The sequence below is a fragment of the Prenolepis imparis genome, unplaced genomic scaffold (genome assembly GCF_030444845.1).
Source record: "Prenolepis imparis isolate NDT839.2.m4 unplaced genomic scaffold, iyPreImpa1.0 SCAF_3, whole genome shotgun sequence".
Classification (NCBI taxonomy): domain Eukaryota; kingdom Metazoa; phylum Arthropoda; class Insecta; order Hymenoptera; family Formicidae; genus Prenolepis; species Prenolepis imparis.
Window position 1 is genome coordinate 14,567,213 of NW_028141161.1, and position 16,194 is coordinate 14,583,406.

Genomic DNA, 16,194 nt, shown 5'->3' on the forward strand with positions numbered 1-16,194 from the left:
ATTAACATATGAAATGAGAAATACGTGCAGCCGATTATTCATAGCACTAGAGTTAAGACTCAAAGAAATGGAAAGTCTTTTCATCTACCAATGCTGTCGCTATCGTTCGCGACGTCTACTTCGTTTTGAATTCACAGCAACTATAAACACTCCGACAAATGTCTGAACAAAATACTCTTTCTAGGCCGGACATCGATTAACGCGAGACTTCTAATAAACAGATACATCACCTTGAAATAAACCAACAGAAATTCCAATTACTCGAGAAGTTTTACACCAACTTAAATCAACAGGTTAAAGATATTTTAGAGATAGAACAGACTTTAAAAATGTATAATAACATTTGATTTTAAAATTTCCTTACGATAATAAAAACATTTTCGCGAAATTATGTCTTTAGCTCTTAAGTATAAAAATGTTCAATAAAATATTTTATATGAGAGAGAGAGAGAGAGAGAGAGAGATTTTAATAGAAGTTTTTTAAACATTAAAGAATTACTTTTGACAAGACATTTTAAACTTATAAATTGAAATATTAGCCATATATAGCTTTGGAGATATGAAGCAATTAGTTATAAATTACGCCGATCGCGTAACCGACAGTATCGTGCCGAAATGGCTGTGGGAACAAAAAGTTTACTCTGACTGTTATTAGCTGTTAACTTCAACCTATCCTATCATTAACCACGTGGATGAAACCGTAGGTGAACATTGATTGATTGCTTCGATTGCTTTGAGTTCAACCGATTCGATATACTGTCGAACGATACTCCCGATCGATAGAGTTATATCTAGAAAATTTAAATAGAGACCCAAATCTTCTATCTTCAACTTTTTCTGTCCTCTTTGTCTTTTTAAATTTAAATAACTCTTAGGCGGACCAAATTTGGCGCATAACGAGAAAAGAAAAAATGTGAAACCAATTGCGCCGATTGCGATGACCCACATTTTTCAGGATCACGAGAAAATCGTTTTGCGAGATCTCTAACCCTTAATTATCCGACTAAGGTCTCGTTTCATCCGAACGTCCTCTGCTGGGTCCTTCACTTGTAACGAAGGGTGGGATGAGTCTACTGCCTGGTGGGGACCATTTCTATATAATCGACGGTGAAGGTGCCCGTCTCTCCATATTCCCTATCAGTGACCACGTTTCTTTTACCGTCGTCTTTGACGTCTATCTGTACTTTACAAAGAGATAAGTGATACAAGGTGAGTGTCGATCGTCCGAATGACATAGTCCAAGGATTGAAACCTACGTATAATTTTTGGTGAGTTCAAATTTCGATGCTGCGAATAGACGAAAATGTTTATAATCGTTGTGACAACAGAATCGCTGCAATATCCATATGTATAATTAAGGTAAAGTATATACTTTCTCCTCTATGCACAGCATCGAAATTGAACTAAGCGAGATTTAATTTACCTAGTTTCAAATTTTTAATCATATTTGTTGTTAAAAATCGATGTGCTTATGCATAAACGAATTTCTCACAAAATCTGTTTGAAAATTGCAAATTGAAATCTTATTTGTTTTGCACACTCGGTAGTCATATAGAGAGTGTAACATTTCGATTATAACGATATAAACAGATTTCTAAATTTGGCAAAAGGTATATAAAATTAAGAATACATCATAAACTAAATCATAATTATTACGTTATAAACAACGTTAATTAAATTTCTGTTCTTTACTAATTTGCAAAAATATATATAAGAATAAAATATTGTAAAATTAAAAGATATCTCTTTAAAAAAATTAATCATTATTTTTGAAATATTATTTTGCTCTTAAATATTATTTAAATTTATAAATTCAATGATAGGTATATTGATATTTTTCGTTATTGTTTTCCAACGTTTATCGGAGAAATTTTTTTTTTTCAATCAAACGTCAACGTGTTTTGATGGATCACGTAACGTAACGGATAATATCGGCATTCGTGTATAAAAAAACTGTCTTGCGACTTTATTAGAGACACTCCCTAAGAGAAACTTCTGCCTGATGGAAAGGAACTGTTTGTGTCGGCGGAATGAGTCTCACTTGCATATCTGTACATGTCAACGTTATTACGTAGAAAACTCTCGCCGACCGGTCGTAATAAGTCAATGAAATTGCGATATCTGAATGTCTAAATCGATATTTAAATAATCTATCAATTTCATGTACACTTGCCTGACGATTTGTAAGCATTTCGCGTTATCGATAATACATATTTATTACTGATTTATTACTATATTCTATTTATTATATTTCTTCTTCTTCTCTCCTTATGATTTTCTGTAAAGAGAAGACTTGACAGTTAAAAGACATATTATTAATTATATTATTCGATGCATTAAGCAAAGCGAGATAATTTATAAATTTTTAATATTCCCATAGTTGTAAAAATTACAAAAATTTTCCAAATCAAATTTAGCTGATTTTAATACTATGGGATATTATGTAACATTAATATTTAATATCCTGCTATGTAGATGATTTTGGTGCCGCTGGCTGTGGTGCTTCTCGCGGTGTTCGTCAACGCCGAGCCAGCAATTAATGAATCTGGACCGCGCAATAACCGACCTGGAAGATTCTTGTCTCTTCCGATACCACAAAAGTGTGCAAATCGTAAGTGCTTTCTAACATGCGTGTATCCTATCAAACGTTGCTCATATTATATTTCCTGCGGGCATTGATAATGCATTACAATGACAAAAAAAAAATTAAAATTAAAAATTATTATTTACAAACGCACAAATTTCTTATAATGTTATTTAATTATAATATTGTGAGCTCTAGAAGATTATAGATTTAAGTAAAATTTATCTATTCATTGCATGAGCTAAGACGACAAAATTAAATCAATATATTAAATTTGTTGAAATAATTATTACTACAATTCTCGTTCTTAAATAAAGTAATAATAATTTATTACATTTATATAAAATATTTTTGAGAGAGATAATCTTATGTTTCACAACGAGCAATTAGTGAATGTGATGGTTATAGAATTTATTTAGCAAAACATAATAATTTATTGCGTTATTCCGTAATCAAGATCGTTCAGCGATATCTTATAATAATCTTACGTCGTACAAACACAGACTGTTAAACGATTAACTAAATGCTGCGAATCGGTGAATTTTCACGATAGAGAAATTTTCACCCATAAGACCATCCGAGCCTGTTTCGATTAGATCACCCGCGCGTAAAACATTCGTTTAAAAAATGAGAAATGCAGCGGCACGGCACTTTCATCTTCATTTTCTCGCAGAAGGGGCGATCGTGCGTCTCGGCACGGTATTGCCATCTCAAAGGAATCGAGGTTACAATGCTGATACATGCTAAGAAGCTTTCCCCCCTGTTCCTCGCGTAATTTCACGAGCTACGAGTATACTTTTAAAAGCAGACGAGCCTCTCTCAATTCTTATTATGCAAGCACGCGCCCCGAGTATTCACTTTTAATCGCCATGGGTACCAGTTTTTGCGTCCACTTGTTACTGCCAACGGATTCCCGATATCATTGCACGGAGAACTTTCCTGCTGATTCTTTATCTTGTCTGATACACACTTTCTCGGCGCCACTCGATCAAGAAGTCAGTCGCGCCTCAGCGAGTAGAAGGCACTTATTATTAAAGTGGAGTAAATGCACTAAATATACTCTTACGGAAGAAAATTAATAAAATAATGTATAAAATAATTAAATTACAATTGTTCTTTTTGAAAAACTAGTATGTCACTTTAGTTTCTACAATGCAGCAAATATCTACTGCATTTCTACAACTATATTATTCTGAGAATCATCTTTTTGCTTTCTACTCATTTCAGTGGCAATTTTCTTAAATGTAATGATATCCTGATTTAGTCCTGCGGTCAATGCGTTCATGACCATTTGTAACGCAATGCTAATATTAAGTATCGCTGGATTAGCATTACCTTCAATCAGACAACGATCTAATAATTTTCGCGAGGATGTCTCAAACATTGTTGTAACGCGGCAGATTATTAGTAAGATCTTGATTAACGACATCATAGCAAAGACATCGATACAAATTATTCAATTGATAATGTTTGCGAGATATCTTGCGAGTAATTAATGTCATTAGGTTGTAGTTTTCAAATCTCAGCTCATCGAAATATAATCCCGGTTAAAGATGATTAATAATAATCTTAATTTAATTATTCTAATAATATTCCGATATTAGCTTTAAATATTATAGATAAAAAAATATTGGTAAATTATTACATTGACTATTTGATTAATCCTGATCAGCACAATTTGTTCTTTTTTTTTTATACATTATAACGTAGAGAAAGTTTACTTCTTATAAAAACAGCGCTAAATGACGTTAGAATAAATGCATTTTAACGAAAGAAACAGATACTCGCGCATATAGAAGACGCATTAAAGGATTCTTTGTAGGAAAGCGAAATCGCGCAAGAATATAGAGCGCATTCGCGAATCAAAGTGCAACAGAAGAGACAGAAGGAGAGAAATACGGAATTTTAAATGGTCGCATTTCCACGGTATTTAATAACGTGAGAGGCGCGAGTAGGTCGTGGGAGTGAATCGGCTTTGCCGTAATGGTGCAACGTAATGATGTTCGGATACAACCACAATCACCTAACAACCTAATGATTGCTCGCTCTCCTGGAATGCCCTGGCAGGATAACAGGATGGAGCGTAGCGACCATGTCAATAACAATCAAGTGTGATTCCCTCGTGCTCGCGCCGCGAGAAAAAAAAATATATAATAAGCGTGTCAATGCAGACACGCACGCGTAAAAGAATGTAAGCAGAAAAACTGGCACAAATCTCAGTTACGTGCAGTGAAAAAATGCAAAACGTTTAACTATGCGCGAACATTGATGTGATACATATATATATATATATATATATATATATATATATGTACAATTTATAAAGACATCTTTATAATGATACTGAATGAAGAATAAAATTAAAAATTTCACGTTGTGTCGAAATAATTACGCACGAGGAGCAAAGATATAAAAATAGTTTCATTTTTATTTATTATTACATATGACCACTTACGTCATTGTTCTACGTATCATATATTCGTATAATATCAGTCTAAATCTTGGTGTCAGAATTTCTAAACCTCCTCGTTCAATCAAGATAAAAGATTAACGGAACATGTGCGTGATTAATTTTTGTAAACTTACGAGAATTATCGCGAAGCCGTTAATAATACAATGGAATACGTAATGTACATGTGCATGTCTTACGCTTAAGACGAGCGATAATGACACGCTTGTTGAGTAACATGTGAACAAGTATTAGCCTATGGATATTATATAATACCCATCGGCCTATTAAACCGTTGTCCGACTGTGCTATTACGGTGAAGATACGCGATTAAGTGTCCGCATGCTTTACCATATTACTCTCTCGCGCGCATATTGTAATTACACACGAAGATGCGATAATTCAATACAATTTTCGAATTTTCCCGTCGAGTTCAGGGCGAAATAAAAATCTACATATCTTATATTAAATCGTTGATACGTAAGCTATGACGTATTATAAAATGCATAACAAAACGCAAAGATTAGGCTTGACAACTGCATTAATCTTTGGTTAGCAAGAATAGATTTTTGATAACAATATGCTTATGTAACAACTTTCTTGTTTTATAGGCTAAATGTAACCCTCGGGGCATTAATAAGTAATTAAGATATAATGACGGATAATTAATTAAATTAATGTATACTTTGCACAAGACGCTACTGTTTGTTTTATGACAAGGACTTTAGGAGATCTCACGATCGACTCGAAAGCGCGATAAGGACATAATTTCGCAAGCTCGTGGTTAAAAAAAAAAATCGAGATGGACAATCGCGTATAAGTTTAATCGACGTATTATACCGCTGTTAATCACAATTGTGCAACACGGCTGACGCCGAATAAAAGACCGTCGCTAACAAATCTCCATTAAATCGGCTTATGACAGTGTGGCTGACCGATCAGCTGTTGCAATCTTACTTGGCGTGAGGTTGACTGACTGACAACTTTACAAAAGGCCGGCGCTATATCGCCACGAAAATGTCAGGAACTGCTTGCGAAATTGGACAATGGTCTCTCTTCGGAGATTATCTCCCCGTACGTTGTCGCTTAACGAACAGAATCTGCACGATTCGTCTACGAAAATGTATTTTCAGAATGTCATGAAAATATTTACATATATATTATATATTAATTAAAAAATATTTGTGAAATTTTTTTACGTGAGAACGCATTTTTTATAGAGAATTTCGAAAGACGGTTATTTTCGATAAAGATGGTCATTTTTGACGACAGTTTTGTCTGAATACTTTTGAACAAATATAACGATTTAAATAAATATATTGTATGAATTTTTTAAAATCACAATTCAATGAAAAATCAATAAAAGTAAATTTCTTAAATTAATATTAGTTGTTATATAATTTTAATTTGGGATACTTTTAAATATATAATATAAATCATGTTCCAACTCTAAAAAAGTTAAATTGAGCAATATATTTTTGTGAAATGCGAAACATCATCATTTCAACATCAAATTTGTCTGTATTATTAACATCAAAGTAGTCTATTATTATTAAAGGACAATCATTAGGACAATTATTTTTTCGCGAAAATCAAACATTTATCTTATAAGTCGAATGTTTGGTCGCCTTCGAAAACTAAAAAGAAAATAACACGGGGAGACCCGTTATTCCCCATACGAGACGAGTTGTATCGGGACCCATTGACCCGTCGCGCAAAGAGAAAAAGTTTCACCTTCGCCTGGCAGCTCGTGCGAAGAGCCACGAGAGTTTCCTTTTCCTTCGCCTCCGCGCTCGAACGTTGTTTATTCACGACTTACCGTCGACCCACTGATCCCGTTCGGGAACGAGAAATTGATTCCCGACGAATTCACTCATGGAGCGCGCTCGATTCTGGAACGATTCCATTAACGATAATCCAATTGATAAGCAGCTTAAATGATTGTTTATTTTTTGTTATATTACAAAATTATTAATATGATATAGGCAATGTTAATTACAATTAATGCTAATTGATATTATTCAAATCGACAATGAGGCGGCATGAATTGTGGGTGCGGGAATATCTTGTCTAGTTATAAATTTTAATTTTATCCTTAATTCACAATAACACATAAATTAATTCTTATTAGCTTCTTGTTTCAATGCGTATAGTTTGCGACTACGTTTTGTAAAAGATCTAAAAAACTCAATTATAATATATATATTTTTTATATTACATTAAAATTGTTTGAAATATTATAAAGAAAAAATAATTTTCATATTTTCCTCGAAGAAATCTCTTTCAAATATTTATTTCGCTTTTCATTGCATCTCGCCAAAGATGACACGTAATTTTTGAAAGTATGCGATTCTCGCGCTTTGAATTTCACACGCGGAACAATGTATGTAGATACGATTGACATCCGCTTGCGTGACAATTACTAGAGATCGGTTGCGATTACAGTAACGATCGTACTTACAAGAGAAGCTTGCTCATTAATGTACGCGCTCGCTATATCGTTAATCAAGTGACGCTCATTTAAAGTTTCCCCGCATCATTAAAAAGTAGCGTCAGTTTAGATGCCAATACTTTCCTCCGAATAACCGATTTGTCCCTCGAGATTAGTTCCACAATGATGACGCCGGAAGTGAATCGTGCTGTCGAAACACATCGATGGCGCACTGTCGCATTACTAACGAAATCCACTTTCTCTCTGTCTCAAGTAGATGAAGCGTGTATCGAAGAAAAATATTGTACATTTCGACGTGGAAGAGAGTTCACCGACACTAAAACTCTGAGAGACTCAGATTTTAATAACAAGATTCTTTCAAAGAATAAATGATATATATATATATATATATATATATATATATATATATATTATTTGTTTTTCAATATAATCTATTATTAAATTTATAGATATATAATATTTGAGAAATCTCACACATTATTTTATTTATATTATGCGCTATGATTCTTAGTGAAACACAGCTCATACGATTCAAGCGATTATTGTCGCAAGTTCCTTGACACAAACGCGTGAGACGCGTGAGACGCGCGAAGGGCATAATTAAATGTTTAATGAACGATGATATAACGATCATAAATTGCATTTATCCGATAGACAAACGTTTTTTTTTGTTCGATGCACGCGGATGCATTGCCGTCATTGCGTGAAAACAAATCCTCTGCATATAATGATGATATAATCACGAACGGAATCATTCTGTGTACCGTTATTTTAATAATACATAATGTAATATTGTTTGCATTTATACATTATGCGGCACGTAACAGTTGTGTGAATCTTAATATGTAATTTCTACGATTGTATGCAAAAAGAAATTTTTATTAGACATGTCTCTATATTCTACTCGCTTTAATAGATTAATTTTTTTACTTACATTTTATTTCGTTCTTTATATTTTTTTATAACATAAAATATTCTTTCCATTTATAATATATCTATTTCTTTCTTGCAAATATATGTACAACTCTAATCTTTTTTTTTCTTTCATTATTTCTTCGTACAATAAATATTTATGTCGCTTTCTAGTGTATCTGTGTATTATGTATCACAATGGACAGCTAAGCAATCATGTAATACATCGCACCGTTATGTCGCAAGTTTCGATATCGATTATCGATCTAGACGAGAATAACCATGCGATGACAGCTGTAGTGCCACTGTATAATGTTTTACAATATTTACATGTAGATTTCCGTTCGATGCAATCACAGTGTCAGTTTCATATGACGACGTACTCATCTCTACATTTAACATATGCTGCATGTCTTCTCCATTGAAATCACTTCACGTGTGTGACTTCGATTAATGAAAGCGTAAATTATTATTTAAGTACGACGGCTGTGCAACATAGTGATAAATTTATTTATATACGCGGTGTGTTTTCTCTCTCTCTTTTTCGTGTTATTTATAAATATATTACTTCGATGCTAGACATTACTTCTGAGACATTACTCTTTACAGTCTATTCATTAATCAAGCGTGACGCGGTTTCTCATTATATTTAATGGCTATTTAATAGAGCTTTTAATATTCGTGGATCAACTAAGATCACTTTCTCGTCGTAAATATTCTTAAAAAAATGTTTACTGATGTCGATAGTCATTCATATTTAATCACGTCTTAGAATGGATGTAAATACACACACATACACTTTTTTGTGATTTTAATTATTGTTTATTTTATATTTCCTTTCTTCCACATGTATATAATCACACACATATACACGTGTTAGACTCCGTATATAAATCATGTGTATGTATGTGTGTTTTGCATAAAAATTTAATAATCACATCTCTGAATTAAAAAATTAAAAGCGTATATAATAAAATGTATTAACACAAACAAGATTAAAAAAACATCAATCCTTTTCTTTAATATATTTATATATTTTTTTATTTAAACAATTATTTTTAAATTAAAAAAAAAATTTTTTAAATATATGTATATATATTTATATATTATGTTTATATATGTGATACATGTTATTTTATACGCTTTTAATTTTTTAATTCAGAGATGTAACTATTAAATTTTTATGCAATGTTCACACATAAATCGGACAGCTTTAAGAGAATATAAGAGAATCAATAAATAATCAGAGCGTTCATATATATTACGAAACGCATTCAAGTGACAGCTATTAAACGCCATGGGCAGAACGCATGATACAACCGTGAAATCTTTATTTTCTATTATAAGATATTCGTTAAATTTATACTGACAACGGGAATCACGACTTTGTCCTATGTCGTAAACCCTATGTGTGACAGACAGTTCTTCTTTTTCCTCGACAAGCGCAACACAATGGCACTTCGCCTTTCTACGGCGGAATCTCGAATTAAGCACGAGTCTCGAATTAACCAAGCAGATAGCTGGCTAACGCGACTCATCTGCGAAGAAATCTTGTTCAAAGATATTTCAATTAAAATTCACACTGGTGCTCTTTTCTTTTAAAATATATTTTCTTTATTTAAATCCTCTCTCCATTTATTATTCTACCAAGAACTGCAATGATAAGTAATTCAAAGTGTGAGTGAATAAAAATAAATATCGGTGGCAAAAGATTGTTTAAAATATTTTTGTGTAATCAGTTCAGTTCATAGACATATGAAATTATAATTGTTTTTCGTGATATACTAAACGAGACAAGCGTATCTCTTTTTTCTGCCGAGTTATTATTCCATTTACGGATTAACCGAGGCTGCGGTTACGCAGAGATGATCATTTGTTAAATTACAACATTGTAAGAAATGTGTAAAGAATAGCGGCCGTTTGTAAAATTGCCATTCTCGGCGTTCTCGACCTTTGACATTAGCGTGTTCAATTCTTGGCGAATACCAGGCGAAATCATCAATTGACTGAAACCGTTTGTGAGCAAGGACGTGTAAGCAGTAAAGGGCGTAGATATCCGGAGATCGACTTGATCGTTTCTTGTTTTATTCAAATTTGATGGCTACTTCTTACATCATGTACATAAAACATCATGTAATAAATATTAATCAACATAGCGCCATTGCCAACAAGTTGCCAAAAATACTGCGTAAAAATCTGGTTATTTTAATTAACATTAATATAAATTACATATATTCTTAGATTCTACGAACCATAGAAGAAATATCGTTGCATATTATAATGTATAATGTATATCCATACAGCGTTTCAAAATATTTTCTAAACATTGAATTTCGTAATATAAAACCGATTTATCTGGTTTTGTGTGCAATAACTAACTCAATATTTTTTATTTCATCTAGATAGCATATTATTTGATAAAAATATTCCGACAAATATACCAGCCAATTCCAGATTTATTTTTATCAGAATAAATATTTTCATACAATAGAAGCTGTAGATTGAATCTTACAGTATCTCTCCAAATTTTCGAAAATTCTGTTTAAATCTTTGTCATTTTTAAGATATATTTGAAGAGATATTACACTTGTGAAAATATTATATTTGAAAAGACATACACAAAATATATTTCTAGCATCTAAAACCGCATAAAATCGTGCGATGTCGGTGCAGTAATAACAGCAAAATGTGGGTTACGAATGTCACGACGAACATAGAAGCGACTCGACAAATCGACTTGAGAAAAGACCGAGAAAAAAAATGAAAGAGATAGGGAAAAAGCATGGTGAGGAGATCGCGCACGCGGCGAAATATAAAACGTTATGTCATAGCAAGAAAGCGAAATATATGTATCTCTCTCGCTTTCTTGACAGAGGAATATATATATATATATATATATATATATATATATATATATATAAAATAATGCGATAATATGTACAAGTATCGTTTCGTAATGCGCTGTTAGGCGCATGAGTTTCATGATGAGACATATGGTGTAAATCGTGGATGGGAAGAGACATGCTTGCATAAATACCGGGGAAAAACATAAGAGATCGTTGACATTTAAAGCAAACGATAATGACGCGCCGCCACCGTGTTGCCACTGATTACAGATTCCCTGTTCGTAAATTACTACGACATACAAACGTGTTTCAACTTTAGCGATTCCGATCAAGATTGCGTAAGTCCGATAATATTCGGTAGAAGACTATTTAAATGCGACATCGCGTTGATATTTGACAAAAATACATTCCTTTATAAGAACTTTACAATTTTTTAAGTGGATGAAAATGACTTATTGTGTGACTTATTGTGACTCCCCGCTCTAAGAAGCAACCGGTTTTAGCCAGATATGTTTTTATCTGCGAGAAGCATAGATTTACAGATTACTTCAGCGCACAACAACAGTTTGACCTCTGAATTATTAACCACAGATTCGCGAATCGAGTATCTTTTAATAAGAAGAAAGACGCGATTGCGATGCTCGATGTAATCATCTATTTACCAGTCTTTCTGCAAAAGCAGAAAGACATTCTGGATGACAGCTCTGTGAATAATATGCGACGATAAAAGAGAAGATATCTTTTACGTATCTAGACATAGTGCAATGTAAATAAAAATGCAACGTTACTTCAATTATCTTCTTGTCTTTCAAATTTCTATCAAAAAGTGTGTCACGTTAGAAATATGTTTTTTTCGGTACTTTTTTCTCTTAGAAAATAGTACTAAAAAAAATGTTTCACAGGGCCGAAGCAGTTCAATTTCCGGGGGCACAATTATTTCTACAGCGGACACGTGCCAGCCCACGCTAATCAAAGAGGAGACTGGTTAGATGGTAGAAATATTTGCAGGGAATATTGTATGGATCTTGTCTCGATAGAAACCCAAGAAGAGAACAACATGATCTTCAAACTTATTCAACAGAGTAAGTAACTTTATCGCGCGATGCTTAAACTCTCTGATGTGAAATGTGTCAATACATACGTCATTCTACTATGAATCATTCTCATTATCCCAATTGTAAATGCGAGATCAATGCGAATAGAGAACGAGATACTTCGTTTTCGTTCCTAATAAAGAAGAATGCAGCGACGTATCGACTTGTTAGGAATCTCGAAAAGTTACGAATTTTTTCGAATTTATTTTTGAGAATCGATCGAAAACCATAAAAAGATACTTATTTCCGTGACACAATGGCCTTTTATACATTTGCAATAGAAAGTTTCCACACGGCATATAGCCGTAATGACGACGACGGTAGCAGGTTGTAGATATCGACACTGGCGGTTTACCGCGGCAACTTTCATCCAGAGAGAGATAATCATTCGGCAATATTTCGAAACAAGCGGTCCGACGTGGAACATCATTTCGTTGTGGATTCGAATGATTAACGACGATGCGCTCCCCGCAAAACCTCTTTCTCCTCCCTTATCTCTCTTCTCTCCCTCTTCATTACGACCTTTCGGCTGCAGCGCGATGCGCTTAAGTGCACTCAAGGAGTAAAATTGCAATTAACCGAAGGATCTAGAATTTACCTAGCTTTACTCACTTCTTATTAGCACGCCGCTCTCTCCTCTCTTCCTTCTTGTTTTCTTTTAACATTAGAGAAGATCGTAAGTTTGAATAATAGCGTAAAGCTGTTGTCGATATATCTTATTAAAAAAATGTTCATTTTCGTTATAATCTGAAAATCTGATTTAAAAAAATAATTTCATGTAATAAATATTTTAATTCGCTGTATTTTTTAATCCGCTAATGTTTTTTTTTCGCTATTTTACATTTATAAACTCGAGATACTTAATCGAATGGATTAATCAAGGTTCTAGACAAATAAAATTGCAATGTCAATCATGCATGACTACACGGAAATTGATTAATCAATAGCCATGGATTAATAGAAATTTGTGGGAATCTATTGGATTTTGCTTTAATCACAATTATCATACAATCGCGCGATGATATCCGCGAACATCGCTCGTCACGAGCGATATTCATCACGACGGAGGCGAGTCAATGAGTATAATAAGACAGTTTTCAAGGTAATGCGGGGTCTTGAAGTGGGTTGAGGCTAGAGAGTCTCATCTTTTTATATAACAGCATCGCGCGGTGCATGAATCCTTTTGCAGTCCGGCGAAAGTAAAATATGGCACTGACAATGAGTTGATTTCGCCAAGAACCTGTCATAAGACCCACCTTTACTTCTCTTCTTTCTCGGAGCAAAATATCCATCGGTCTTGGCTTTTACCTATTAATAAAAATTTTAACGAGAATATATCTCTATTTTAATTTTATGCTTAATAACAAGCTATAATTTCTTAAATTTAACAGTGTTGTATTATTTAAAATTAATTTTACCAGGTAAGTTTTCTCGAATAATCTCCTAAAAAATAGTAAAGTAAAATTTCTACTTTAATTAGATCTATATATCGGGAGTTTTTTTTTTTTCAATTCTTTATTCATACAAAATTTATTTTCTCCTTCAGACGATGTTCCATATATCTGGACATCTGGACGGTTGTGTGACTTCAAGGGCTGTGAGAATCGACGTGATCTCGAGCCTAAGTCCGTGTACGGCTGGTTCTGGTCGGCGAATCGCGAGAAAATGTCACCCACCAACCAGGCACCGACAGGCTGGTCTTTCAACCCGTGGTCGCAGACCGGCCACAAGAAGGTCAGACAGCCGGACAATGCTGAGTATGACATCAACAGTACCACCGAATCCTGCTTGGCCGTCCTGAACAACGTATATAATGACGGCATCGCCTGGCACGACGTCGCGTGTTACCACGAGAAGCCGTTCGTTTGCGAGGACTCCGAGGAGCTTCTCAACTACGTGGCCAGCACCAACCGCGGCATTCGCCTCTAAAGCGACTGCGGTCAGCCCAACACCTACCTGGTGATCATGATCGTCCATCAGCGTCACATCAATACTTACTCCCTTTCTATACTTCCCGTAGCAAGGAGGGAGCGACGAGACACGTGCCGAATAGAGACACGAGATTTCTATGTGGCCTGATACTCGAATGATCATAGAGGATCTTTTACAAGCAAGATTTATATAATTCCTTTATTTAATGAAATTACAATTTATAAAAAAAATATGCGAATTCTCTATACAACTTTTATATAATTATATTTTACAGTATAAAGGGTGTAGTTTTGTAGTTTTTATAATATATTAGACTGACAATGAGTATCATTCAATTAATCGAACTTGCTAGACTTGTAATTTAGTAATTTATCCTCTCTTCTAGATTTATATAATTTTTTTATAATTTATTGCTGTCGATTTTTCTTATGGTACGAATTTGCATAATTACGTTAACTTGTATCTTTAGTCTTTTCTTCCTGCACAAAGTGACTTTCTCATACAAATAATTTCTGATTATCATCAGAAATTTTCATAAATTTATAAAAAATAAAAATAAGAAAACGTGCAATCTGTGGGATATCATGCGCTTAGATGAGAAATCAATAGTTTATTTTATATTCAATTTTAATAATCAAAAATAAATGTAAAATGTAACAATTGTACACAACAATTTGGTATAAAAATTAATTTGGTATAATTCTAAATTATTTATATATCGATTAGGTAATACGTGTCTCGTCGCTGCGCTCTTTCTGCATTCATCGAATTGAAAAAAACTCGGCAATAATTTTATACTTTATTTGATTTGTAATCACAGAGTATCCACTGAAAAAAGTAATTAATTGTGTATATGTATTTATTGATAGATATTTGGCTGACAAAATCTCTGTACGTTTATGAAATAAACTTAATCTTACGTAATTTATGTATCTTATGTTTTATATCTAATATATCTTTATATTCCCAGAAATATGTAATATTGTAACATAAATTACTTTTTAGATTCAAAATAAAAATTAATTCTTTAAAAAAGTTTGTTTTATAATAAATTTATTTCGACGCGCAAATAATGTCTACATTTATATTTTTTCTGCTTATATACTTTGCAAATATTTGATCGATATAATTTTGATATTTTACGATATTTTCTTGATATTTTATATTAATAAAAAATTAACAATGACTTTAATGGACTTGATGATTTCATATACTTACTGTAAAAATACTGTAAAAATAAATACACACATTATGCATATTGTACAAGAGTTAAACAGTACTGTTTTTTGTTTAAAAGTTTACACTAAATCATAACTACTTGTTTAAAAGTTTACACTAACTAATAATATCTTGTATTAACAGCATGTGTCTAAAATCAAATGTCATACATAATTTGAATAATTTATAAATAATATGTAAGGTTTGAATCACCGCTAAGAGGATTTAAGTCTTCGCTGAGGTTCGAATCTCCTGTAAATAAGTTTGAATCTTGACTAAATGAGGTTTGAATCTCCGCTGAATAAGGTTTGAAGTGGATTCAACCTCTCTACTAGACGAGGTTTGAATCTCCACTAACAATAAGCAGGCAAACCTGCTTTGAGTCTCCGTCAAGCAGAGTTCGAATCTCCGCTAAACAGAGGTTCGAGTCTTCACTTAAATAGATTTGAATCTCCTCTGAACGAGTTTGAATCATCAATAAGATTCCTTGGCTAAAGCTAGTAGATAGTTCTTTCAAATCTTTACTATATATACATATATATATTAGTATAATCTGTATTTGTGAATATAATCTTTGTAGAAAATAATCTATGAAATGTAAGATTTTATTAAATACTTTTCTTCCTACTAAATTTTCTATGAAATGTACTTAGGAAAAAGTAAATGAAAGAAAACCTAGAAATTTTTAAATATCAGCTAACATTTAA

General features: G+C 33.0%; 1 protein-coding gene across 1 annotated transcript; it reads left to right on the forward strand.

Annotated features, from left to right (window-relative positions):
* Positions 1 to 1,065: 1,065 nt before the first annotated feature.
* On the forward strand, positions 1,066 to 15,193 carry Slf (C-type lectin domain-containing protein slf). The gene is made up of 4 exons (XM_083034858.1): positions 1,066 to 1,209; positions 2,476 to 2,611; positions 12,146 to 12,325; positions 13,884 to 15,193. Exons 2-4 carry the CDS (start codon positions 2,476 to 2,478, stop codon positions 14,264 to 14,266), a joined length of 699 nt encoding a protein of 232 aa, XP_082890984.1. The 5' UTR covers positions 1,066 to 1,209; the 3' UTR covers positions 14,267 to 15,193.
* Positions 15,194 to 16,194: the final 1,001 nt, after the last annotated feature.